The following is a 25,222-nucleotide window of genomic DNA, read 5'->3' on the forward strand; positions in this document are numbered from 1 at the left end:
GTGCTAAGGCTCAGAGCGGTGCAGCTCCAGGAGGTGGAGGTGCCTGACCCCGAGAGAGAGCAGACCCCCGAGAAGGGCTGTCGCACCAAAAGGGGCACCCCATGGACAGCATGGGGCCAAGAATGGACACAACCTGTGAGTCCATGACAGCATCACTATCTGATGAGACTGCATCAGGTGCTTTTCCCACCAGATACAGAGCAGAAATATTTATTGCCTTTCTTCGTTATTAGTGATAATTCTTCCATTTCCATCTAGTAATGGACCAACACCGTTGGAAGGGTTCTTTTTGTTCCTAGGATACTTAAAATGCTCCTTATTGTCCTTAACTCTGGTGGCTATAGAGTTCTCCTTGTCTCCCATGGCTTCCCTTATCAATTTTCTACAATTCTTCACTTCCGATATTCATTACTATCAGTTTCCCCTTACTTCCAATTTGCTCTTTTTTTATAGGCGACTCAGTGTCCCCTCTAAACCAGTTCAGTTTGTCACCAGTATGGCCTGGTTTTTGAGGATCTAGGAAAATGTTCCTAGACAAATCCGATCTGTCATTCCTGTTTTTCTGATTTATTTCTCCCTCCTGGCTGATCTGGTTCATAATTATTTCAAATTTTGAGGAATTGACCTTTTAAAGCACCAAGTAGGGGCAGAGAGAGGCCTGTGGTCGGGGAGGGCTGAGAACCAGGCAGCTCAGTTCATGGGGTCAGAGGACAGAACCTCCCCCCCCGGCCAGGTCCCTAAAACCCAGCCCTGGTGGCAGAGGAGCGCACCCTCTGCTGACCCCCTGCTTCCTGCAGGACTGTTGTACAGACAAAACGACACAGGATCTTTTCAGGGGGCAAGACAAAGATGCTACATTTATTATAACAATTTGATTTATGATCAATAACTAATATCTTAATTCTTATACACACACATTATACCTAATACCTATACACACACACACACACTTGCACACACACACCCATCAGATGTTCTGCAGCTGCTGCACAGTTACCAGTCCTGAAGATCGCTTGAGTTCGTGGCTCGAGTTTGCAGCTTGGGTTGGTAGCTCGTGGCGGTAACTGGCCAGGAAAGCCGGGTGCAAGGACGAGCTGGGTCTCTGCTGGGCCTGCACCGATGTCCTTCCACGTTGGCAGCAGAATGTTACCCAAAGTCTCTCATCTCACCCTTCTTTTTTATAGGCTTTCAGTTTGGATTCAAAGTCCATAGGTCTTGCTGTGTCACGCTGCCTCTGGGTTTGGACTGATCACCTGTCAATTGCAGGCCTGACTTTCAGCTTTGAACCTGGGCTTTGATCTTCCTTCTGTTATTCTTTTGTCCTTTTCTTTTTAGGGTGGATGCTTCTTACTTTGTTTAGGGCTGTTGTCTAGGTCTTCAGCCGGTGAGGTTTGACCTTTATCTCATCAGGACAGGCTGGGGCTGGAGGTTGATTCCGTCATCCATCCATACCTCAGTCACACATCTAAACTAACTAATAAGATTACCGCAGGGTTTGCACAAATGAAGGTTGGAGGAGGCTTTTACAAAATGGAGTGAGCGTTTTAAAATGGGGTTTGAATTCCAATATGGCAAACAGTGAACAGAAGGTACAGTGTAGGCAAGTGTAGTGAATGGTGAACAGAAGTTACATTAATAAAGTGAACAATTAAAAACAATTTCATTTATCAGTTCTACATTGTGCCCCCTTCTGAGCCCCTGCATTGCTCCCCGAAGCCCAGCACCCCCTGCCAGGCACCCCGCAGCCCAGCTCCCTCAGCCGAGCTCCCTGCCAGCTGTGTTAGCAAGTCTGGCACTCTGGGCCCGGGGCAGGACCAGGGGCCCGAACCCTGGCCATGAAGCAGTGCGAGCCCAGAGATCATGACATGTCCCAGCTCCACTTGCCCGAGAGAGGCCAATGGCTGCAGCCGGCGCGCCGGAGCCGGTGGAGGAACCCTGGAAATGAGTCAGCCGGGCGTCCCCACGTGTGCGGCTCAGAGTCTGAATGTCGGGGGGCCTGGAGGTGCCCGGACCCTCCTGGGATGCGGGACACCCCCTGTCTGCACTGACCGGGCTGCGAAAAGCATCAAGAAACCCCCCCGGCGAATGGGGGTGAGTAACATCCCCCCCTACCAGTGGTGACACTTCCTCACATCTAGCTCCCGCCCGGGCGCTGGCTCAGGAAGCTGTGGCAGGATGTCACCCCTGCAGAGTAGCTCGCTCGCACGGCAGCGGGCGACCTGACCCAGGGAACAGAGATGGGGACGGGGCCCCGAGAGCTGGGGGAGGAGGGCTGGAGCCCAGCAGCTGGCGGGTGTGAAGGGGAGTCACCCCATTGCCAGAACCGGGACAAGAACCCAGGAGTCCTGGCTCCCAGCCCCCGCTGCTCTGAGTGCAGTGGGACCGGGGCGTGGGGTGCTGACGCTGGCCTGGCTCGACTGCCCCAAACCGTCTGTCTGGGGCTGGAGAGAGGCCTGGTGCAGCTGGGCCCACGGACCCAGGGCTGGGACCTCAGCCACAGGCCCAGGGAGAGGGCAGGGGTTGTCCTGACCCCAGACTCCAGACCCCAGACTCCCTGGCCTGGTCCCGCCCGGCTTCCCTCCTGTCCTGCCCCTTGGCTCGGAAACCTCCCACCCTGCCCCACACTCCTCTGCCAGGGGCTACTTCCTTCCATCTCTTCTGCCTCCATTTCCCCCTCCGAGTACCCTCCCCTCCCGCTCCATCTCCACCCTCCCTGCATCCCTTCCCCCCACCCTTCCATTCCTCCAACCCCACATCCCTCTGTGCCCTCCCGCCTAATGCCCCGTGGGTGCCGGCTGTGACCCCCACCCCCGACTGCTCAGGTTCTGGGCAGGGGCCAGCGGGTAGAACTCAGCAATTCTAGGTAACCAGAGGATTCCCACCCCGCCCAGCCCCCCAGCCACAGGGGGCACTGGGCTGCAGGGAGTGGGGCCCAGGGAGGGGCACCCTCCCCTCACAGTCAGTGCTCTCTGTTACCCATGGCAGCCTCCTCCTGCCCTAGTGACCCCCCCTTAATCCACCACGGCTCACCAGGACTCCTGGGTTCTCTCCCCAGCTCTGGGAGGGGAGTGGGGTCCAGTGGTTAGAGCGGGGGGGGCTGGGAACTAGGACTCCTGGGTTCTCTCTCAGCAGGGGGGGCTGCGGATCAGGCCTGAGGGGCACCAGCAGAGCTGGCAGGGGGAGGGTGGAGACACTGTTGCTCTGATTGTTCTCGCCTGCTCCTGGGTTGGACTGTGGCTGAAGGGGCCGATCCGGGGTCAAGCAGTGGGTCTGTTCCCCCCGACAACACGTGTCCTCCTGGAGCTGGGGTCACCTGCCCCCTCGTCTGGGCTGGGGCAGGGGGGGTAGCATGGGGGCGGGGGGCTGCTGGCAGCCAGAGGCCTTTTGGGAACAGAGGTAACTGGGCCAGAAAGAGCCCTTCCCCCTTCTCCTCTAACCACCCCCCAATGCATCCCCCCCTTTCCTCCCACCCCTGTTCCCCTCCCCCAGGCTGGGACCTCCTTCCCTCATGACCACTGGGAGCCATGACTGCCCCGGACTCCTGGGTCCCCTTCCGGCCGCTCCTCAAGCTGACCCTCGGCCTGCTGGCCATCATGACCTTCTCCTTCCTCATCCACCTAAGCACCCGGTTCCCCACTCTGAATGCCACAGAGCAGGGCATGTGGACCGTGAACTCCGCCGGGCGCTTGGGGAACCAGATGGGGGAATACGCCACCCTCTATGCCCTGGCTAAGATGAACAGGCATCAGGCCTACATCCTCCCGGAGATGCACCAGCAGCTGGCGCCGCTCTTCCGCATCACCCTGCCTGTGCTCTCCAGATTCGGGGCTTGGACTATCCTATGGAGGCACTATGAGCTCCATGACTGGATGTCAGAGGAGTACAGGCACATCAAGGGGAAATACGTCCAGCTGACTGGCTACCCCTGCTCCTGGACCTTCTACCACCACCTCCGGCAGGAGATCCTCCAGGAATTCTCCTTCCACGACCACGTCAAGGAGGAGGCCAACCGGTACCTGGCCGGGCTGCGTGGGCAGCGCCGGAATGTGACCTACGTGGGCGTGCACGTCCGGAGGGGGGACTACGTCTGGGTGATGCCCAAGAAATGGAAGGGGGTTGTGGCGGACAAGGCCTACCTGGAGAAGGCCATGGGCTATTTCCGGGCCAAGTACCAGGAGCCGGTCTTTGTGGTGACCAGCAATGGGATGGAGTGGTGCCGGGAGAACATCGACACCTCGCGGGGGGACGTGTATTTCTCAGGGGACGGGAAGGAGTCGTCGCCAGGGAGGGACTTTGCTCTCTTGGCCCATTGCAACCACACAATCATGACCATCGGGACCTTCGGCATTTGGGCTGGTTACCTGGCTGGGGGGGAGACCGTCTACTTGGCCAACTACACCCTCCCTGACTCTCCCTTCCTCAAGATCTTCAAGCCTGAGGCCGCCTTCCTGCCCGAGTGGATCGGGATCGATGCCGATCTCTCCCCCCTGCAGCGTGGGACATCTGGCTAAAGGAGCTCAGCCAGTGGCCACAGGCTGCCAACGGGATCCACCTGCCAGGACTTAGGCGGTCGGCCAAGGAGCTGGGGGTGGGGAGGAGCTGACGGGGGCTGCTGATGTATAACTGTGGCTCTGCGGCAATGTACAGTGGTCAGTTCTGGCTCCTCCTCAGGCTCACGTTGGCCACCTCTGGTCTGGCCTGTAGCCCACTTTGCTCCAGTGGGTTAGAACAGGGGGGCTGGGAGCCAGGACTTCCGGGTTCTCTCCCTGCTCTGGGAGGGGAGTGGGGTCTAGTGGTTAGAGCAGGGGCGGCTGGGAGCCAGGACTCCTAGGTTCGCTCCCCAGCTTGGGGAGGGGAGTGGGGTCTTGTGGTTAGAGATGGGGGGGCTGGCAGCCAAGACTCCAGGGTTCTCTCCCTGCTCTGGGAGGGGAGTCGGGTCTAGTGGTTAGAGCAGGGGGGCTGGGAGCCAGGACTTCTGGGTTCTCTCCCTGCTCTGGGAGAGGAGTGGGGAAGAGGATCTGGGCAGATGCCCGAGGACTGGCTGTGTGCCAAGCCTGTAACACGGAGGTGGGTTGGCAAACCATGATCATTAACAAGAGACAATAAAATCTGAGGTTTATAACTACCGTATCCCAACCCTTGGGGCTGATCCTTCCGCCCAGGGTTTCTGCGCCCTGCCCAGGGCACTCAGCGCTGTGGCATCAGGCCCAGCCCTTCCCTGGGCGGGGAGTGATTTACACCCTCACCCACTAGACCCCACTCCTTTCCCCGAGCTGGGGAGAAAACCTAGGAGTCCTGAGTTCCAGCACCTTAAGCTCTGGGAGGGGAATGGGGTGTAGCACTTAGACCAGGAGGGCTGGGAGCCAAGACTCCAGGATTCTGTCTCTCCCCCGTGCCTCAGTTTCCTCTCTCAGGCAGCGATGCTCATGCCGCAACAGGAGACGGACCAGGGTTAAACAGTACCAAAGCCTTTTTATTCTAGCCCTTGGGCTGCATGGTTCGGGGTGGGGACCCCTGGCTTCAGTTGGCAAAGATCTCCCCCATGGGGATCCAGATGTTCTTACACTGGGTGGCCTGGTACAGAAACTCCTCGCCTGCCCCCTGGGCCGGGTCCTCCCACCGCCGCGGGACCCCGTGACTCACCCAGGTCCGCTTCAGGTTACCGGCCGAGGCCCATTCCACAAATTGGGAGCCCTGTGGAAGAGAAAGGGTTAAAAGAGGAAGCAGGAGGTGGGGCCTTTCCCCTCTGGGGGGCGCTGGCCCTGATCTGGCCCCAGGGCAGGGACTGGCTGACTCAGGGGGCAGGGAATGGGGCGCGAGGCCTGTCCCCTCTAGGGGGCACTGGCTTCCACTCAGCCCCAGGGCAGGGACTGGCTGGCTCAGGGGGGTGGGGAATGGGGTATGGGGCCTGTCCCCTCCAGGGGGTGCCAGCTCCCGTTGGGCCCCAGGGCGGGGACTGGCTGGCTCAGGGGGGTGGGGAATGGGGTATGGGGCCTGTCCCCTCCAGGGGGTGCCAGCTCCTGTTGGGCCCCAGGGCGGGGACTGGCTGGCTCAGGGGGGTGGGGAATGGGGTATGGGGCCTGTCCCCTCCAGGGGGTGCCAGCTCCTGTTGGGCCCCAGGGCGGGGACTGGCTGGCTCAGGGGGACACGTGGTGGGGGCAGAACTGCTCTCACCTCCGGAGACCCAAAGTACCACATGGCCTGAACATCCTGGTGCTGGGCCAGCGTCCGGCTCAGATGGTCCCGATTCCCCGTCACAATATTCACCACCCCCCCGGGGACGTCCGAGGTGTCGAAGATCTGAGTGAGGGAGGAAGCAGATGGGCCCTATTAGCAGCTGGAACCAGTGGGGGCGGGGAGCCAGGACTCCTGGGTTCTAACCAATGCGGGGATGAGAGTGGGATCTAGTGCTTAAAGCAGGGGGGGAGTTGGGAGCCAGGATTCCTGGGTTCTCTCCTGTCACAGGGAGCTGGTGCACAGGTCAGGGACGGAGAACCAGAGGTGGTTGGAGACAAAGCCCTGGCGGACGTCATGGGCCGAGGTGAGGAACGTTTGCGTGGTCGAATGCAGCCACCGAAGGGAACGAGTGGCCTGGGCCGGGCCAGCAGGGTCCCCGTGGGCCAGTGTTAATTGTTCCCAGCTCTTAGCAGCAGAAACAAGCGACTCGGGCAGGTAATTAACGGGCTCCTTAACGACGAAGCGAACAGAAACGCTCCACTTCCACTGCCCCCTGAGGCCACGTCGGCCGGGAGCTGGGCTTTGTGCGTGGGACGCTGCTGCCGTATTCGTAGGACCCCGCGTGCGTGCCTCAGTTTCCCCGTCACTTTGCAGCACTGCCCAGTGGGCGTGGAAGCGTTAAAGCTGCTCCGTGCAGGGTGACTAACAACCGGCTCTACGCTGGGGCTTTACCAAAATCACAGCCGTGAAAAACACATCCTGGATCATGAACTCTCACCCCCCCACGGGGCATCTGGCTGGTGTAGGGGAGACCAGATTTCATGAGAGGTGGCTGCTGGCTGGGGAGCTCCTAATATGCTCCGGGCTCCAGCAGCTAGCCCCAGCCGGGCTGCAGAGGGGCAGGATTTTCTTCCCCCCTGCACGGACGGTTCCCAGAGCCGGGTCAGACCCACCCGCGGGAACCTCTCACGGCGGCTGGCCAGATACCCAGCTCTGAAGGCAGCAGGGCAGAAGTAAGGGGGGCAATACGGCGACCCCCCCAAAATAGCCTTGTGGACACCCCACCTTTTTTTGGGTCCCCCCCCGCCCGCAGCCGGTGACACCACCGTGAGATTTCAGATGGAAATATCTGAAACCGTGAAACAGACACTGCGAAAAATCCGACGACCGTGAAACGGACCAAAACGAGTCGGGAAGTTGGTAGGGCCCTAACTCTGCGGTGCGGCCGGTGAACAACTGCGAACCGGTTTCCCCGTATTGCGAAGAATCGCAGTACCGACGCCGAGCATGTCTATGGTTACCGAGATCCCGGGAGACGTTTACCAACGCCACCAAGTCAGCCGGTGGGTGCGAAGTCCCTTTCATGGCTTAATGGCTTCCAGATTGCGCATGGGACTGTCCTCAGCCATAAGATCAAAGATGTGAGACTACTCTGACCGACGTTGTCTTCGCTTAACGAGCCCGGTTCTAATGAACGACGGGCTTGCGCCGGCCCCCAAACTTTACAGCAGGGGTCGGCAGCCTTTCAGCAGTGCTGTGCCGAGTCTTCGTTTATTCACTCTGATTTAAGTTTTTGCGTGCGGGTAATAAATGTTAACGTTTTTAGAAGGTGTCTTTCTGTAAGTCTATGATATAGAACTAAACTATTGTTGGATGGAAAGTAAATCAGAAGCTTCATTTAAAATTAAATTAAAATGCAGAGCACCCCCCGGGCCAGGACCCAGGCAGCGTGAGTGCCACTAAAATCAGTTTGGGTGCCGCCTTCGGCACACATGCCATAGCTTGCCTACCCCTGCTTTAGAGGGTGGGCCCCCCTTATCCATATCCGCGCCTCCCCAGAGCCGTGGCCGTGACTCGAGGGAGGGGGGGAGCAGGGGTAAGGGGGCTGATGTGGACTGGGTGGGCGGCAGATCCTTTGGGATCAGTAAATCCTCGCAAATGGGGAATTGGGTTTTTAGTAACTTCTCACTCTAAAAACCCGCAGTGCGGACGGTGAATCGGGCTGGAGATGCCCAACGGGGGATTGTGTTTTGGCTTCTTGTGAACCAGCTGGGGGCCTCCAGAAACGCGTGTTCCTGGTTGTAAACCACCAGGTATGGGGGGGTAGCTACCCTGTTTCTTGCAGTCAGCCCCGAGCGTGGCTTTCTCAGGGTCGATCCGTTCTAGTACTGAGACACGGGACATGTGTGGAGCCTGGCAAATCGGTGGACAGCCACGGGCCGTGTTTGCGGATCGGACGTGGGTCCCAACGTAGCCGCGCAGGGCTCTGCATAGGTGTCAGGGTAACGCCTAGAGATTGGGTGAGGGGAGGGGTCTGTGCAGCACCCGGCCCAGTGGGGACCCCGATCTCAGATGGGGAGGATGGGTCCGTTTCAAGCAGCGTAAGCCCGAATTGGCATGTGGAGTCGCCCCCAGCCGGGGAAGCGCAGAGGGTGTGGTACAGGAGCCAGCGCCAACAGAGATATGGTTACTGCTCTCGGCACTGGGAGGGGAGTGAGGGCTAGTGGTTAGAGCAGGGGGCTGGGAGCCAGGACTCCTGGGTTCTCTCCTTGGCTCTGGGAGGGGAGTGGGGTCCAGTGGTTAGAGCAGGGGGGCTGGAAGCCAGGACTCCTGGGTTCTCTCCTTGGCTCTGGGAGGGGGAGTGGGGGCTAGTGGTTAGAGCAGGGGACTGGGAGCCAGACCTCCTGGATTCACTCCCCAGGCAGAGGGTCTCAGAGTCCAGTGGCCGATACGCTCCCAGCAGCTACTATTCCATCTCTCAATAGCCATGTCCTCCCTACGGTGGGGTGTTGACTTCCTTTTTGGCATGGGGAAACTGAGGCACGGGGAAGGGGCTAGCAGACTCCCGGGGGGGGTACCTGGCAGAGGTCCAGGGCGGGCAGCGGGTAGCGTGGGCTCGGGACCATCACCACGGCATTTCCCCGGGCCACAGCGGGGGCCAGCAGGCTGAGGAAGCTGAGCAGAGGGCGCTCGTCCGGGCAGGCGACCCCCACGACGCCCAGGGGCTGGCGGAGCTGCAGTGTGGTGCCATGCAGGGGGGTTTCCTGGGGGAGGGGCAGAGCCAGAGGGATGATTCCGGGGGACCCCCTCCCCACTTCCAGCCCTAGCGACAAAGTAAACCCCACCCCCAGGCACCTGCTGCTCTGTTCAGCCTGTGGGCAGAGCTCCTCTCCCAGACTCCCTCACCTGCCCCCACCCCATTCCCACCCCACATGTCCCGCCCCCTCCTGGGTCCACTCCCAACCTTAGACCCCCCCCAACCCCTTCCCACTGTTCCCGCCCCTCCGTCCTTCATCTCTCCGAGCCCCCCCCCCACACTTCCGAAGCCAGCCCACCCCCACCCCCGGCATTCCCCGCCTGCATCTCGGGCTGCCCTGTATCTGTAGGGGGCGCTCTGGGGCCCACCTGCACTGCGCCCCCGGATTTATCGCATAAGGCCGCCCAGTGGAAGAGACGCTCCAGGCCCAGGTCCACCTCCCGCTGTGCCTCCTCGGGGGGGACCCCTGTTAGCGCCCCCAGCCAGGACGCCACCTCCTCCCGCCGCAGCTCCAGGTTCTCCGCCACGTAGTACAGCACCTGTGCCCGGGCGTGGGCCGCCCGCTTCCCCCACCTGCCGAGAGAGACACGGAGCCGGGATAGAACCCAGGAGTCCTGGCTCCAGCCCCCCCCTGCTCTAACCACTAGACCCCGGTGCCCTCCCAGTGCTGGGGAGAGAACCTAGGAGTCCTGGCTCCTAGCCCCCCTGCTCTAACCACTAGACATCACTCCCCTCCCATAGCTGGAATAAAACCAAGGAGTCCTGACTCCCAGCCCCCCCACTCTAACCCAGTAGCCTGCAGAGTTGATTCCCATACTAACAGTGCTTTTCCCCTCCCTCAAGGGATCAGCCCCCACCCCAGCGCCCCTCTGGATCTGATTGGTGGATGAGGCCCAGCCTGGGAGCTGCTCCCCAGCCCCGATCAGATTACGCCAATCAACCCCCAGGCAATAAAGCCATAAAATGTAAGTGCCTCTGGGCTCCTCTCTGGACCTGGCTGCCGCACCCAGCCCTGCACCCTCCTCCTGGACCCGCTTTTCCCCCCCAGACCCGAGGGCGGATCCCGAACGCCCCCATCCGAGGCCCTCCCGAATTTCGGGGGCTGTCACTCAACAGCGCTGGGCACGACCCTGTGCACTGGGGGGCTGCTGCAAAGCAGGGCTAGGAAAGGAACTCCCCGCAGGTCAGAGTGGGTGGGGGTTTTTGGGGGCGCGGCTCCCTGCTAGGGGGGGCGGGGTAGTCCAGGAACCTGCCCGCCCTGGAGAACAGATTGGAGCAGGAGGTGCCTCAACTACAACTCCCATGATGCACCGTGGCTGTCTGGTCAAGAAGGGTCCCTGGTGGCTCCCGTCAGCGGCGCCGCAGGGCTAAGGCAGGCGAGTCCCTACCTGTCCTGGCACCGCGCTGCGCCCTGCAAGCGGCCAGCAGGTCCGGCTCCTGGGCGGGGGGGGCCATGGGGCTCTGTGCGCTGCCTGCGCCCTGAGCACCGGCCAAGGGGAGCTGGGTGGGGTGCTGAGAGCCACTGAACAGGAGCTGCCCGAGGGAAGCCTGCGCCCCAACCACGAGCTCCAACCCCCAGCTCTGCGCCCCTCCAAACCCAGAGCGCTCTCCTGCAGCCCAAACCCCTCATTGCTGGCCCCAGCCCAGAGCCCATACCTCCTTCTGCACCCCAACCCCGAGCCCCCGCTAAACCTGGAGCCTCCTGCACTCCAGAGTCTGCACCCACAGCCCAGAGCCCTCAACCCCTTATCCCAGCCCAGAGCCCCCTCCTGCACCCCTCATCCCCAGCTCCACCCCAGAGCCCTCACCCCATCCCGCATCCAAACCCCTGCCCCAGCCCAGAGCCCCCTCCTGCAGCCCAACCCCTTGCCTCAACCCACAGCCCCCTCCCACATTCCAAATCCCTCAGCCCCACCCCCCAGCGTGGAGCCCCCTCCTGCACCCCTCACCCCTCATCCCCAGCCCCTTCCCAGAGCCCGCACCCCCAGCTGGAGCCCTCACCCCCTCCTGCACCCCAACTCCCTGCCCCAGCCCAGATCCCCCTCCTGCACCCTGAACCGCTCATTTCTGCGGAAAAGGACCTGGTGGTTACAGTGGACGAGAAGCTGGATATGAGTCAGCAGGTTGCCCTTGTTGCCAAGAAGGCTAATGGCATTTTGGGCTGTATAAGTCGGGGCATTGCCAACAGATCGAGGGATGTGATCATTCCCCTCTATTCGACACTGGTGAGGCCTCTTCTGGATACTGTGTCCAGTTTTGGGCCCCACACTACAAAGGATGTGGAAAAATTGGAAAGAGTCCAGTGGAGGGCAACAAAAATGATCAGGGGCTGGAGCACATGACTTATGAGGAGAGGCTGAGGGAACTGGGATTATTTAGTCTGCAGAAGAGAAGAGTGAGGGGGGGATTTGATAGCAGCCTTCAGCTACCTGAAGGGAGTCCAGAGAGGATGGAGCTCGGCTGTTCTCAGTGGGGGCAGATGACAGAACAAGGAGTGATGGTCTCAAGGTGCAGTGGGGGAGGTCAAGGTTGGATAAGAGGAAACACTATTTCGCTAGGAGGGTGGTGAAGCACTGGAATGGGTTCCCTACGGACGTGGTAGAATCTCCTTCCTTTGAGGTGTTTCAAAGTCAGCTTGACAAAGCCCTGGCTGGGATGATTGAGTTGGGGATTGGTCCTGCTTTGAGCAGGGGGTTGGACTAGATGACCTCCCGAGGTCCCTTCCAACCCTGATCTTCTATGAGTCTATGATTTCTGGCCTCACTCCAGAGCCCACACCCCCATTTAGAGCCCTCACCCCCTCCCGCACCCCAACCCAGTGAAAGTGAGTGAGGGTGCGGGAAAGCGAGCCACTAAGGGAGGGGGAATGGAGTGAGTGGGGGTGTTGCCTCTGGGAAGAGGCGAGGCAGGGGGCAGAGCCTCTGGGAAGGGGCCTCAGGGTGTTTGGTTTTGTGCCAATAGAAAGTTGGTGACCCTAACCACAGCCAGGGGTTCCCATTATGCAATCCGCTCCCAGCCCAGGGCGAGCTGTGGTGCATCATGGGAGATGATGCACAGCCAATGGAGGAGCATGTCTGAACGACAACTCCCATGAAGCACGGCAGCATCTCAGAAAGGGAGGGAAACTGAGGCGCATGATGGAGAGATGCAGTCCAGCCAAGGAACCCCTAGAGGAACATAGAGCATATGAACTACAACTCCCATGATGCACTACTGCAGACATGGGACACCTCTGAGTCTCCTCCATTCACCAAGAATGGAGGAGACTCCCCAGGAGCATCATGGAAGATGTAGTTCAGCCACAAAGCCCACCCTAGACAGAAAAATAGGACCATGATGCACCGTGAGTTTGGGCTCCCATGATGCAACTGCCTCCTCTGTCCAAGAGGGGGAGATTGTGGTGTATCATGGGAAATGTATTCTGGCCTATAGAGAAAAATGGGAACAGGCCCTCTCTGAACTACCACTCCCATGATGCCCCACAGCCAGGGGCTCCCACAAGGCCGAGCAGTGGCAGTTCTGGATCTAAATTGTCCCTTTCTGGGTGAGGGCCAAGACCTTCCAGTTTTGGGGCCAAAACCGTCCCAACTTCTTCAACTTTGCCCCAAACAAGAAAATTGTCATTTTCCCTGGAAAATTTAGGCAAAAATTGTTCTCCCCCAGTTTGATCAGATCTCGGCTCTACAGGACACCCCTCTCCCCTGCCCTCCCCTGGCTCCCTGCCACCTGGCAGGGCTCCCCGAGGAGTAAACCATTCCCAGCAGCGCGAGACGCCGGGCGGGTTCAGCTGCAATAAGCCAGGAGCTCTCTGGGACTCTGGCCGCCTGCGCTGCTGGGGGAGAGATAAGAGAGGCGAGGCCAAGGAACAGGCGGAGGAGGGATTGTTTATCTGCACCTGGCAGCGGGCCAGAAAGTGGGTGACACTTTGCTCCAGGCTGGCACCACCTGGCCTGGGAACTCAGAGAGGGCCCCAAACTGCAGCCAGGCCTCATACGGCGAGCAGCGACCTCGGTCTGTACATGGGGAAACTGAGGCACGAAGGGCAAACCGTGAGTTCAGGGGAAAAGCCGGGGATAGAACCCAGGAGTCCCAGTTCCCAATTGCCCAGCCCTCACCACTAGTCCCCACTCCCCTCCCAGAGCCAGGGAGAGAACCCAGGAGTCCTGGCTCTCAGCCCCACCCTGCTCTCACCACTAGACCCCACTCCCCTCCCAGAGCCAGGGAGAGAACCCAGCCATCCTGAGCTGCTCCCCATCTCACCCCGGCGCGGCCTTGTGAGCAGCCTCCACAGCGTTGCGGATATCCTTGGCGCTGCCGTCCGCCACGTACGCCAGCACGTTGCCGGCGGGGTCGAGGATGGGGAGCGAGGCCATTCCCTCGGGTCGCTTCTGAGCACCTCCATAGTACAGCTTGTAGGTCCTGTCCACCCTGCAGAGATACAAAGGGGGGCGAGGTGAGCTCTGAACCCTCATGCTCATTGGAAAGCCCCCACGCCCCACCCCAGAGGGGCTGCGTCCTATCGCTGGGCTGAGGATCCCTGGCTGCCCAGCCCCTGCGCTCCACCCCAGAGGGGCCGCATCTCAGCACCGGATGAGGGGTCCATGTCTGTGTTCCCTCTAAGGTGCAGGTCCGCACACGGGTGAGTGTGGAGGGTGCATCGGGTGGGCGGGAGCAGTGGGGTGAGATGGGGGGATAGTGATGGGGCTTCGGGGGAACTTGAGCTACAGTGGGGGAGAGACACCTCGAGCCTGGGGAACGAAGAGAGTTTCGGTCTTTCCCCAGCTCTGCCACTGAGTTCCTGTGTGGCCTGGGGAAGTCACCTCACTCCACACTGTGCCTCAGTTTCCCCATTTCCCAGATGGGAATAATGCTGTAAAACCCTTTGAGATTTCTTAACGCAAAGCGCTAAAGAGCGTTGGCTTTTCGATTTGTGTTTGAAATGGAAATGACCAAAACGGAAACGTCTGTGTCTCATTTCCAACGACAACCATCCCCTGTGGTGGATTTAAACTCCCCCTCGCCGTGTTTGCAAAGCTTTTCACGGGCAGCGTCACCAAGCATGGGGGGAGTCAGGGCCCCGCACCCCCCACTTCCTGGGATTCACCGTGACTCTCTGCCAGCCAGTGACACAGATTTATTAGCCGACAGGAACAGCCCAAAACAGCTCGTGGGTAACAAAGAACAGGAACCCTCAGTCAGGTCCCTCTTGTGGGGTGGGGAGCCCAGACCCCGGTTCTGGGCCTCTCCCCATCTCCCCAGCCAGCTCCAAACTGAAACTCTCCAGCCACCTCCTCTGGCCTTTGTCTCTTTCGGGGCCAGGAGGCCACCTGATCTCTCTGTTCTCCAACGCCTTCAGTTGGCACCTTGCAGGGGAGAGGCCCAGGAGACAGGGCGTCGGCCATTCTCTGTGCAGACACCATCACACCTGCCTAGGGCTCTGCAACAACCACACCCCCTTATCCTACCCCCTGGATCCTAAGAACTGCATAGGGGAAACCGAGGCACCAGCCCAGTATACAGAGAAAACATTAAGAACATTCCCACGAGGCAGCAGGACACGGGGTTTATCTAGGGCCCTCGCCCTGCAGAGTATTTCTCATGGAAAGGAGCGTGAGAAAAACGCCACGGCCGGTGAAAGTTTGCCCGAGCCCACGTGTTCGGAAAGTGTGGTGTAAACGCACCGACTTCCGAGTTTCACTGTAATAAGCGAGACAGTGGAACATCGTGTGTAGGCAGCAGACTCCAAAGGTGCATCTGACTAATCGCCCAAGCTAAGCCAGCGGAAAACATGAATAATCGACGGGGCCTTTAAAGTGCTTTGTCTTGTTAATATAAGAGGAGGGAAGCTGAGTTTTTTACAATTATTTTGACCCTTAGTATCTGGATTTAGAAAGAAACGTTTTCTTGGGTTTCTAATGTGGCTGTATTATATTTTACCTTCAGAGACTTTGACAGATGAAGCCCCGGTTGAATATTAAATAGCGCTAGGATTTGGCATAAGAGGAAAAGATTCTTCCTATCCAAAATTCCCCGTCTCTTTCCAAAGGACTGCACCGGGCTCTCTGTGCTAGCCGGCTGCTGCTTTCCCTCCCCAGAGGTGGCAGCATTTCATCCTTGTGGAGGGAGGCTGGAGGAATGAACTGATAGGTGCAGCAGATGTCACCTGAAGACAGAGCTTCCCTGAGACCCAGCTAGGGGCGAGTTGTAGGATGCTGGGAGCTCTCGGGGGGATAAGGAGTGCCCAAAAGTACGGAGGTGACGGCGCCCAGCCGCATGTCACCTCCCTATTGGTGCTTCACACAACAAAATTCATTCTGCACGTGGATGGAAAAATGTAGGCTCCCGTATACCCAGCCCCCTGCACTCCACCCTAGAGGGGTCCCACCCCAGCACTGGGCGAGGGGTCTCTGGATACCCAACCCCCTGCTCCATCCCAGAGGGGCCGCATCCCAGCGCCAGGCGAGGGGTCCCAATATAATGAGCCCCCCGCGCTCCACTCCAGAGGGGCCGCATCTCAGCGCCAGGCGAGGGGTCCCCATATAACGAGCTCCCCATGCTCCACCCCAGAGGGGCTGCATCCCAGTGCCAGGTGAGGGATCCCTGCTACCCAGAGCCAGCCGCATCTCAGCACCAGCTGAGGGGTCCCCGGATACCCAGCCCCCACGCCGCACCCCAGAGGGGCCGCGTCCCAGCACCAGGCGAGGGGTCCCTGCGTACCCCACCCCCACGCTCCACCCCAGAGGGGCCGCGTCCCAGCGCTGGGTGAGGGGTGGCAGCTCTGGGGGACGAGGAGTTGTTAGTACCTTGGCATGTTTTCCTCCAGTTCGGGGCGGGCGACCCCGCTGCGCCCGAGAATGGGGGGCGGGTCAGCTCCAGAGGACGCAGCAAAAGTTTTGTAGTCCAGTTCCGCGGGGCTGGGCCGGGCCCGGCTCTGCCAGCTCGGTCTGACGTACTCGTACAGACCCTGGGAGAGGGAAGGGACAAATCAGCCCCACGGGCCCCCCAGCCAGATATGCTCCCTTTCCCGGCCCGGCCCCACACACCTCCTTGCCTCCATCCCGGCCGTTCCCGCTCTCCTTGGTTCCCCCGACGCCCGCAGCCGCGTCAAACAGGTTCTGCCCGTTGATCCAGACAGTGCCAATCTGCAGGCTGCGACAGAGAGCGAGATCGGGGGTATGTGTGTGACCAAGTGGGGGGGTTTCTTGGGTTTTCTGTGTTCTCCAGTGGGTTCCATGCCGAGGGGGTGGGACTCAGTGTTACGGGTTTAACGAGGGGAGGGGAGAGGGAGTTTGTGGGTACAGAGGACCGGAGAGGGAACTCAGGACCCCGGCCGATGGCCTGGAGAATGGAGACCCCAGCAACTGGTGCCCTGGTGACCCAGAGACCCAGCTCAGGAGTCACAGCCAGTTCTGGCCGGGGGGAGGACAATGGGCTGCAGGGACAGGACCCCGGTGACTTGACCAGCTGGGTCCGGCCAGAGGATGGGAGGGGAGAGGAGCCCAGGAGACCCTGTTTCCCTGGAGAGAAGACAATGGACAGAGGGGGCTTGGGGCCGGGGGTATCAGAGGCCCAGCTGGGAAGCAGGGGGGCTCAGGGCTGGAGAGGGGGAGCAGGCAGAGCCCACCTGGCTGCAGGGGGACTGGGACGTGCTGGGCTGAGGGAGGCCAGGCCTGAGGCTGGAGAGTTTCCTGTGCTGGGTTCAACCCTCAATAAACCCTCTTGTGTTACGCTGGCTGAGTCGCTCCGGGCTAGAGAACAGGGCGGGGGGTGGGGGGGCACCGGCCCTTTCAGGGGCGAGGAGGCCTGTGGGTTCGGAGCGAGGGGACTCCCTGAGGGGCCCACGGCAGAGACAGACGTGTTAAGGCTCAGAGAGGTGCGGATCCAGGAGGTGGAGGGGCCTGACCCCGAGAGAGGGTGGCCCCCCGAGAAGGGCTGTCGCACTGAAGGGGGCACCCCCCATGGACCGCACGGGGCCACAAGTGGGCACGACCTGTGACTCTGTGACAGGGTGTCAGAGCCCAGGGCCCCCAGCCTGGCCACAGTGACAAATGGGTGCGTTTCCCCTGTGAGATCCGCCCCCCGATCCCACCGCAGGAGGCCTGGCAGAATGCGCCAAATTCATTGCTCGTCCTGGGAGACCGAGAAAACGCCGGGGCCCGACCAGGGCGAATGGAAGCTCAGAAACCAACCAATGGGCTTGTCAGCCAAGGAGAACCGGGGCCAGCAGCTGGGAGTCGGGGAGCGACACATTCAGACCGTGATTAATCCCAGGCACAATTTCCCTAGGCTCCCGGGGGATTCTCTGTCAGGGGCAATTCTGAAATCCCGACTGGCTCGTTCTCGAACGGATCTGCCCCAGGGAACACTCCTCTGGCCGGCCGGCCAAGGATCTCTTTCCTCCCGGCTGGCCGGGTGCCGCCCGGACCGACCCTTGGGGGCGAAATCGCTCCTGAGCCGGGAGGAAAGCGCAGGCGGGAGGGGGGGAAGAGGGATTTTTCATCTGCAAATGCCGACCGCACGCCCCAAGCCACGGAAAATACATTTCCACCCAGAGCAGTCGAAGCGCAGGGCCAGGCCACGTGTGAAAACCCCCGCAGGGGGAGCCTGCTTCCGCTGCAGACTGTCACCCGGGCTGCCTCACAGGCTCAGACGCAAACTCTTTGGATCTCAGCGACGGCGGGGGGTTAAATACCGATCAGCCGGCGACTGCCCCCCCCACCGCGACTGGGAACGCGTCAATCTGGCCAAAGAGAAACCCCCCAAACCCGTTTCAACCCCGTAAGTCTGCCCGGGAGAGTGAATTCAAAATCAACCCACCACGGACGTTGTGCGTCTAAACGATACCGACATACAAAGCGGATCCTGCCACGCCGCCTGCTGGCGTCTCCTGTCCCTTCCCCAGCCGCGCGCTGGCTTCTCCGTGAATCTTCGTCTTCTGCTGCGGCCAATAAACTTCACTTCGGTTTCATTACGGGGACCGCCCGGCGCCGAGCATCCGGGCGAGGGGCGAACGGAAGGGACGTAGCGAAACTGGGGGCGCTGTGGCTCCGGAGATTCGAGCGTAATGAAGTGGGGTGGATGGACAGGCCCTGGGATGGGAGTTTCCTTGGCAGGTGGGTGGAAACCTGAACTGGATCCCTGCGGCTCTGGGAGTGGATTCATAGGGTGGGGCAGGGGGAGCCGGATCCTGGAGCTGGACTGTGGGCTCAGAACTAACCTTTGCGCCACCTCCATGGCCAGGGGCAGGTTCTCGGTCCATACGCTGGCTGCCAGCCCGGAGGGGCGGTTGTTCCCCAGTGCCACGGCCTCCTTGGCGGTCCGGAAGGGTAGTACCACCAGCACCGGCCCAAGGATCTGCAGCAGAGGACAAGAAGTCTTGGGAGGAAGGGAGCGCTGGGCTGCAGGGGGCGGGGCAAGGGGAGCGGGGCAAGGGGCTCAGCAGGGGGTGCTGGGCTGCAGGGGACGCTGGGGTGGGGGGCCAGCAGGAGGTGCTGGGCTGCGAGGAGCGAGGTGGGAGACAGCAGGGGGCACTGGAAGCAGGGACAGCAGGGGGCGCTGGGCTGAAGGGAGCGGAGCGAGGACCAGCAGGGGGTGCTGGGCTGCGGGGAGCGGGGCAGGAGGCTCAGCAGGGAGTGCTGGGCTGCAGGGGGCGCTGGGCTGCGGGGCAGGGGGCCAGCAGGGGGCGCTGGGCTGCGGGGCGGGGGACAGCAAGGGGCGCTGGGCTGCGGGGAGCAGAGCGAGGACCAGCAGGGGGCACTGGGCTGCAGGGGTCGCTAGGCTGCGGGGTGGGGGACAGCAGGGGACTCGGGGCTGCGGGGAGCGGAGCGAGGACCGGCAGGGGGCGCTGGGCTGCGGGGAGCAGAGCGAGGACCAGCAGGGGGCGCTGGGATGCAGGGGGCGCTAGGCTGCGGGGTGGGGGACAGCAGGGGACGCGGGGCTGCGGGGAGCGGAGCAAGGACCGGCAGGGGGCGCTGGGCTGCAGGGAGCAGGGAACAGCAGGAGGTGCTGGGCTGCAGGGAGCGGGGCAAGGGAAGCAGGGCAGGAGGCTCAGCAGGGGATGCTGGGCTGCAGGGGGCGCTGGCCTGGGGGGCAGGGGGCCAGCAGGGGGTGCTAGCCTGCAGGGAGTGGGGCAGGAGGCTCAGCAGGGAGTGCTGGGCTGCAGGGGGTGCTGGGCTGCGGGGCAGGGGGCCAGCAGGGGGTGCTGGCCTGCAGGTAGCAGGGTGGGGGCCAGCAGGGGGAGCTGGCCTGCAGGGCGCAGGGCACAGCAGGGGGCGCTGGCCTGCAGGGAGCGGGGCGGGGATCAGCAGGGCATGCTGGGCTGCAGAGGGTGCTGGGCTGCGGGGCGGGGTGCCAGCAGGGGGGACTGGCCTTCAGGGAGCGGGGTGGGGGCCAGAAGGGGGTGCTGGGCTGCGGGGCGGGGGGCAAGCAGGGGGCGCTGGCCTGCAGGGAGCGGGGCAGGAGGCTCAGCAGGGGGTGCTGGGCTGCAGGGGGCGGTGGCCTACAGGGAGCGGGGTGGGGGCCAGCAGGGGGCGCTGGGGGGAAATCAGAGGAAAAGCAGAGAACTGCAATTCTGACCATAACCACCAGAGGTCACCACTTCCCCAAGCATGGCCCAGCCCATAGGCGGAGGGAGCCGGGGTTGGCCCCCAGGCGGGGGGAGGGCGCCCCCTACCTGCTCCCGGACGCAGCGCGAGGTGCTGGCCACTCCAGTGATCAGGGTCGGGGGGTAGAAGGGCCCTCGGGCCGGGAGCGCTGCCCATGCCTGGAAGATCTGCGAGTGGGGAGACAGCAGCCCATGAGCCCCAGAAACAGACACTCCCGTCCCGGAGCCGGGGAGAGAACCCAGGAGTCCGGGCTCCCACCCCCCTGCTGTAATCACTAGACCCCAGTCCCCTCCCAGAGCCGGGGAGAGAACCCAGGAGTCCGGGCTCCCATCCTCCACCCCACCCCCCCACCCACTAGACCCAGCCCCTCACCTCAGCCCCTTCTGCCCGAGCCTCCTCCACGTAGGTCTCTGTGGTGCCCCGCTGGGCTTCATCCGCCAGGGCCCCCCCGTCCATGGCCTTGTCCAGCGGGTCCCCCACACGCAGCTTCCCCAGCCGCGTCCTCAGCCGCTGCAGCAGCGCCCCAGCCACGGCCTCCTGCACCAGCACCAGCGCCCCGGCGCCGGGAGCCTGGGGGGAAAGGGGTTAACGACACACCGGCGCCCCCTGCAGGGCACAGGCCCTCACGGCAACGAAGAGTCACAAGCCAGTGGGGGCCTGTTCCCTGCCCCCCTGAGCCCCAGTCCCCTCCCTGGGGCCGGATGGGAGCCGGCGCCCCATAGAGGGGACAGGCCCTATTCCCCACCCCCCTGAGCCAGCCAGTCCCTGCCCTGGGGCCGGATGGGAGCCGGTGCATCATAGAGGGGACAGGCCCCGGGCCCCATTCCCCACCCCCATGCCAGCTGGCGCCCCCTCGGGGGAGGCCGCACTCCCTGCTCACCAGGCCCCGCTGGCAGCTCACGGTGTCGCTCAGCCCCACGGCGGCTCCATCCAGGTCGGCCGAGTCAAAGACGAGGACCAGGGTGTCACCCCCCAGCTGCAGCGAGAGCCGGGGGCCCCTGCCAGCCGTGGCGCGGCGCAGCGAGCGCCCCACCTGCGGGGAGGGGAGGGGAGGCTGGGAATGGGGCCAGGGCAGCCCCCAACTCCACCAGCCCAAACCCCTCCCCCATGGCCTAGGTCCCCAGCCCCCCACCCTAGTCCAGCTACCCCCGGGGTCCAGCCCCCTCCATGTCACAGCGGCCCCCTCCCTTCAGGGCCCCTCCCCACTCTCAGCTCTCCAGAGCCCCCTCCCATCCCTCCAGCCTAGACCATGGCAGCTCCCCCCCAAGAAACCAGCCCCTCAACAGACAAGCCCTCTGGCACATGGGGGGCAGGGGGACAGCCCCCCCCTGGAAGCACGTACCTCCACGGAGCCAGCCACGGCCACAGCGTCCACCCCGGGGTGGGCAGCCAGCCCTTTGGCCAGCGCCCCCTCCCCCGTCAGCACATTCAGCACCCCTGGGGGCAGCCCGGCCTGGACCCCCAGCTCGGCCAGCAGCAGGGCAGAGAGCCGGGCGCAGGGAGGCGGGAGGAGAACCACTGTGTTCCCTGGGGGGGGGTAGATGGGGGTCAAGAGGGAGGCGCAAGGAACTCAGGGCAGGGGGAACCCCACAGAGGGGGCCTCAGAGGGAAACCAGACATGGGGGGCACAGGGGGATCAAGGCAGGGGGACCCCCCAAAAAGGAAAGAGGAGGCCTCAGAGGGGACCACGCGGGGCAGGCGCAGGGGGCTCCAGCAGGGGGACCCCCAGACAGAGACAATCACAGGGGGGATCCCAGCTGGGCGACCCCTTCCCCTTAGAAGGGGGCTGTGCAGAAGCTCAGGGGGGAGACACACAGAAGCTGAGGGGACTCAGAACCACATGACACCCCCCAAGAGGACACGGAGAGGAGGATAGAAATGTGGAGGTGGGGGGTGAACCCTGAGCGGGAGGGTTGGACTCACCCCCGCGAGGGGATCCCAAGGGAGCACACATGGGGGGCACAGAGTGGGGCGACTCCCCCCCCTACACACACACACCTACCCATGGCTAGAGCTGGGCAGATTTTCCAGGCCAGCAGCAGCAATGGGGAATTCCAGGTAATCACAGCAGCAACCACCCCTGGGGGGGAGATAGAGAGAGAGAGGTCTGAGTGGGGAGCCAGGACTCCTGGGTTCTCTCCCCAGCCCTGGGTGGGGAGTAGGGGCTAGTGGTTAGGGCGGGGGTGCTGGGAGCCAGGACTCCTGGGTTCCTTCCTGGCTGTGAGAGGGGAGTAGGATCTAGTGGTTAAAGCAGGGGGGTGCTGGGAGCCAGGCCTCCTGGGTTCTCTCCCCGGCTCTGGGAGCAGAAGGGAGGTCAAGCAGTTACAGGAGGGAGCCCTGACCCCTGGGTTCTGTGCTGAGCTCTGCTGCACACTCCTAAATCCCTGTTCCCACATCGTGCCTCAGTTTCCCCCACATAAACAGGTGCATGGCTCCAGCAGGGGGCAAGGGAACCCCACCGCGGTCCCTTACTCACCCAGGGGCTTCCAGCCCCCCATCTTGGCGCCCATGAGCTGGGCCCAGCCAGTGTGGTGGTAGAAATGTCGCACGACCAGGGGCAGGTCCCGGTCCCGGGCCTCCCCGACGGGCTTGCCGGTATCCAGGCTCTCCAGGAGCGCCAGCAGGCGCTGGTGCTTTTGGATGGTCCGGGCCATGCTGGAGAAGGGAGGGGGACGGGGTCAGGCCGGGGCCTGCGTCCCCGCAACGCAGGCTGCGGCCAGCGGAAGGCGACATCGCGAGCCGAGCGCGCCAGGCAGCAGGGGGCGCCGCGACAGCTTCGCGGGCGCAATGGCAGGCTGCCGTCACTAGGTGGCGACAGAACCACATGTCCAAACCGGGTGCATTTCTCCCCCCGCCCCAATCAACGCCCCCTCTCCGCCCTCCCGGCACCCTCGCGGCCGGCACTCACTTGTGCAGGTGTCGGGCTCGGGCGTGGCACGGCAGGCGACTCCAGCCTTCGAAGGCTTTCGTGGCAGCTCGGACAGCTGCTTCGACATCCTCTGGCTCCCCCTGGAGGGTGGTGGCCAGCAGCTCCCCTAGGGCCAGGGAGAAAGATCCCCACTGACTCACAGCCCCCCAACTTCCCCCTCCCCACGGAGAGATCACACACACACCCCCGATCGCCACCCCATGGAGAGATCTCCCTGCTTCCCCCCAGCCCCATAGCCCCCCCCCCCCACTGCTCAGAACCGAGCTGAGACCCAAACAACTCGGTTCACACATGGACTCACCACTTGGGACGGGAGTCGGTGCCCCCTAAAGGCCCCGTGTCCAATTTCCTGTCCCCTCGAGCCAGTCAGTCCCCCGCCCTGGGGCCTGATGGGAGCTGGCGCCCTCTATCGGGAGTAGCCCCCCCGTCCCATTTCCTGCCCCCTCTCAAGATCCAGTTTAACCCTTCCGGGTCAGACGCGGTGAGCTGCTGCGGCCTGGGCTCATACCGGTGGCTGGATTGGTGCTGCTGGTGGTTTCTCTGCCTTCCGGCTTCAACCATTTGCCGTCCACGAAGTGCCCGAAGCTTCGACCGTGAGTCTCCAGCCAGGCCTGGGGTGGGGGGAAGCAGGAGAGATACACCCCCTGGAATGGACAGTCAGGCCCTCGGCAATACACCGCATACCCACCAGGGGGCGACCGGCCCCACGCTGCCCTCTAGTGGCTGGAAGCAGAACGTGGTCACTGCGGGTCCTAAGCCCTATAATGCAAAAAGGGGATTCTCTGCAGAATGCCCATTCACGCGCAGGAGGGGAAGGATACCGCTGTGGCAGGGACAGGGGGTGTTCCCAGCAGGATCCCTGTGTTCTGATTCTTAGTCCAGCATAACAGACGCACCCCTGCGAGCTGAAATGAAACGCTACCCACTGTTTGATTAAACAGATGGGGAAACTGAGATACGGAGAGGGGGAATGGATTTGCCACACAGCCATAGAGGGTCAGAGCTAGGGAGAAGTCCTGTCCTCCCTGTTCTAACCACTAGACCCCCCTCCCCTCCCAGAGCCAGGGAGAGAAGGCAGGAGTCCTGGCTGTCAATCATTGGATCCCAGCTCCTGGCAAACCACTGTGATGTGTTTTAACATGTAGGGGTGTGTTTTGAGGATGGGAAATTAGGCAGCCAGGACTCCTGGGTTCTCTCCCCGGCTCTGGGAGGGGAGGGGAGGGGAGGGTCTAGTGGTTAGAGCAGGGGGGCTGGGAGGCAGGACTCCTGAGTTCTCTCCCTGGCTCTGAGAGGGGAGTAGTGTCTAGTGGTTAGAGCAGGGGGGCTGGGAGCCAGGACACCTGGGTTCTCTCCCTGGCTCTAAGAGGGGAGTGGGGTATAGTAGTTAGAGCAGGTGGCTGGGAGCCAGGACTCCTGGGTTCTATTACTAATCTTGGGAGGGGAGTGGGATCTAGGAGGAGGTGACCAGGTACCAGGACACCTGGGTTCTATTCTTGTACTGTCAACAACCCCCTCCCCCCAGCCCTGCCCCACAAGGGAAGAACTCCTGAGTCTGGGGGCAGTGTCAGCGCAGCAGGACAAGAGCTGGGGCTGCAGTGGAAAAACCCAGGTGGCACGGGACAGGCCCAGGCTCTCAGCACAATGCAGGCATCACTCCCCCACCCGCCCCGCTCTGGGTGCTGCCTCAGCTACAGCAAGGTCAGGGCCGCGGGTGGGGGTAGGGAAGGGGAAGTGGAATCTCACTGTCTTAGCAAATCTACGTTGGCCGAGGGCCAGCCTGCCAGCCAGGCCCTAACGGCTGAATCCCCACAGCCTCCTAGGAGCCAGCAGGGCTGTCAGCGCCTGCGGGGAAACTGAGGCACACAGAGCTGGTGGGACTTAACCACTTTAACGCAGCCTGGGGCAGAGCTGGAGAGAAAACCCAGGAGTCCTGGATCCCAGAAAGACAGACACCCCCCGCCACACACACCCCAGCCACCCCTCCCCTCCCCTCCCAGAACTGGGGAGAGAACCCAGGAGTCCGGGCTCCCATCCCACCCTGCTCTAACCACTAGCCCGCTCTCCCCTTGCAGAACTGGGGAGAGAACCCAGGAGTCCTGCCTCCTAGCCCCCCTCCAGAGAACCCAGGAGTCCTGGCTCCCAGCCCCCCTCCCAGAACTGGGGAGAGAACCCAGGAGTCCGGGCTCCCAATGTGGGGGGCGGGGAGGGGCTTACCTGGGCAGGCCCCGCCCCCTCTGGGGCAGGCCCATACTCCATGGAGCTGAAGATGCCCCACACAGACGGGCGCCCCACGGCAGCTCCAGCCATTGACTCCCCGCAGGACTCTGCCCCCAGACAGCCCACCGCGGGAGGGACCCGGCTCCACTTCCGGCCTCCGGAGCACCATAGAGACTAGGGTTTCGGGGATGGGCCATGACCTAACTCTGTCACTTCCGCCGGAAGAAGGTAAAACCGCCCTGTGGAGAGACCGGAAGT

At 62.3% G+C, this 25,222-nt stretch overlaps 1 protein-coding gene and 1 pseudogene across 4 annotated transcripts; one reads left to right on the forward strand and one right to left on the reverse strand.

Annotated features, from left to right (window-relative positions):
* Nucleotides 1-1,384: 1,384 nt before the first annotated feature.
* Nucleotides 1,385-5,130, forward strand: LOC127036665 (galactoside alpha-(1,2)-fucosyltransferase 2-like; annotated as a pseudogene).
* Nucleotides 5,131-5,452: 322 nt separating this feature from the next.
* ALDH16A1 (aldehyde dehydrogenase 16 family member A1) lies at nucleotides 5,453-25,170 on the reverse strand. 4 transcript variants are annotated; one of them, XM_050927681.1, is made up of 17 exons: nucleotides 24,962-25,124; nucleotides 23,256-23,358; nucleotides 22,727-22,853; nucleotides 22,295-22,473; nucleotides 21,821-21,898; nucleotides 21,161-21,345; nucleotides 20,699-20,851; nucleotides 20,191-20,388; nucleotides 19,887-19,985; nucleotides 18,432-18,568; nucleotides 16,258-16,363; nucleotides 16,018-16,178; nucleotides 13,475-13,642; nucleotides 9,583-9,787; nucleotides 9,036-9,221; nucleotides 6,175-6,300; nucleotides 5,453-5,694 (listed from the first exon to the last, which is right to left on the reverse strand). In XM_050927681.1, the coding sequence occupies exons 1-17, from the start codon at nucleotides 25,052-25,054 to the stop codon at nucleotides 5,521-5,523; spliced, it is 2,478 nt and encodes an 825-aa protein (XP_050783638.1). In that variant the 5' UTR covers nucleotides 25,055-25,124; the 3' UTR covers nucleotides 5,453-5,520. The 4 variants fall into 4 exon arrangements, with proteins under 4 accessions (XP_050783638.1, XP_050783639.1, XP_050783641.1 ...); XM_050927682.1 differs by lacking the exon at nucleotides 9,036-9,221; XM_050927684.1 differs by lacking the exons at nucleotides 22,295-22,473; nucleotides 24,962-25,124 and having other exon boundaries at nucleotides 23,256-23,352.
* Nucleotides 25,171-25,222: the final 52 nt, after the last annotated feature.

This window comes from Gopherus flavomarginatus, chromosome 18 (assembly GCF_025201925.1).
Source record: "Gopherus flavomarginatus isolate rGopFla2 chromosome 18, rGopFla2.mat.asm, whole genome shotgun sequence".
NCBI classification, from domain to species: Eukaryota; Metazoa; Chordata; order Testudines; family Testudinidae; genus Gopherus; species Gopherus flavomarginatus.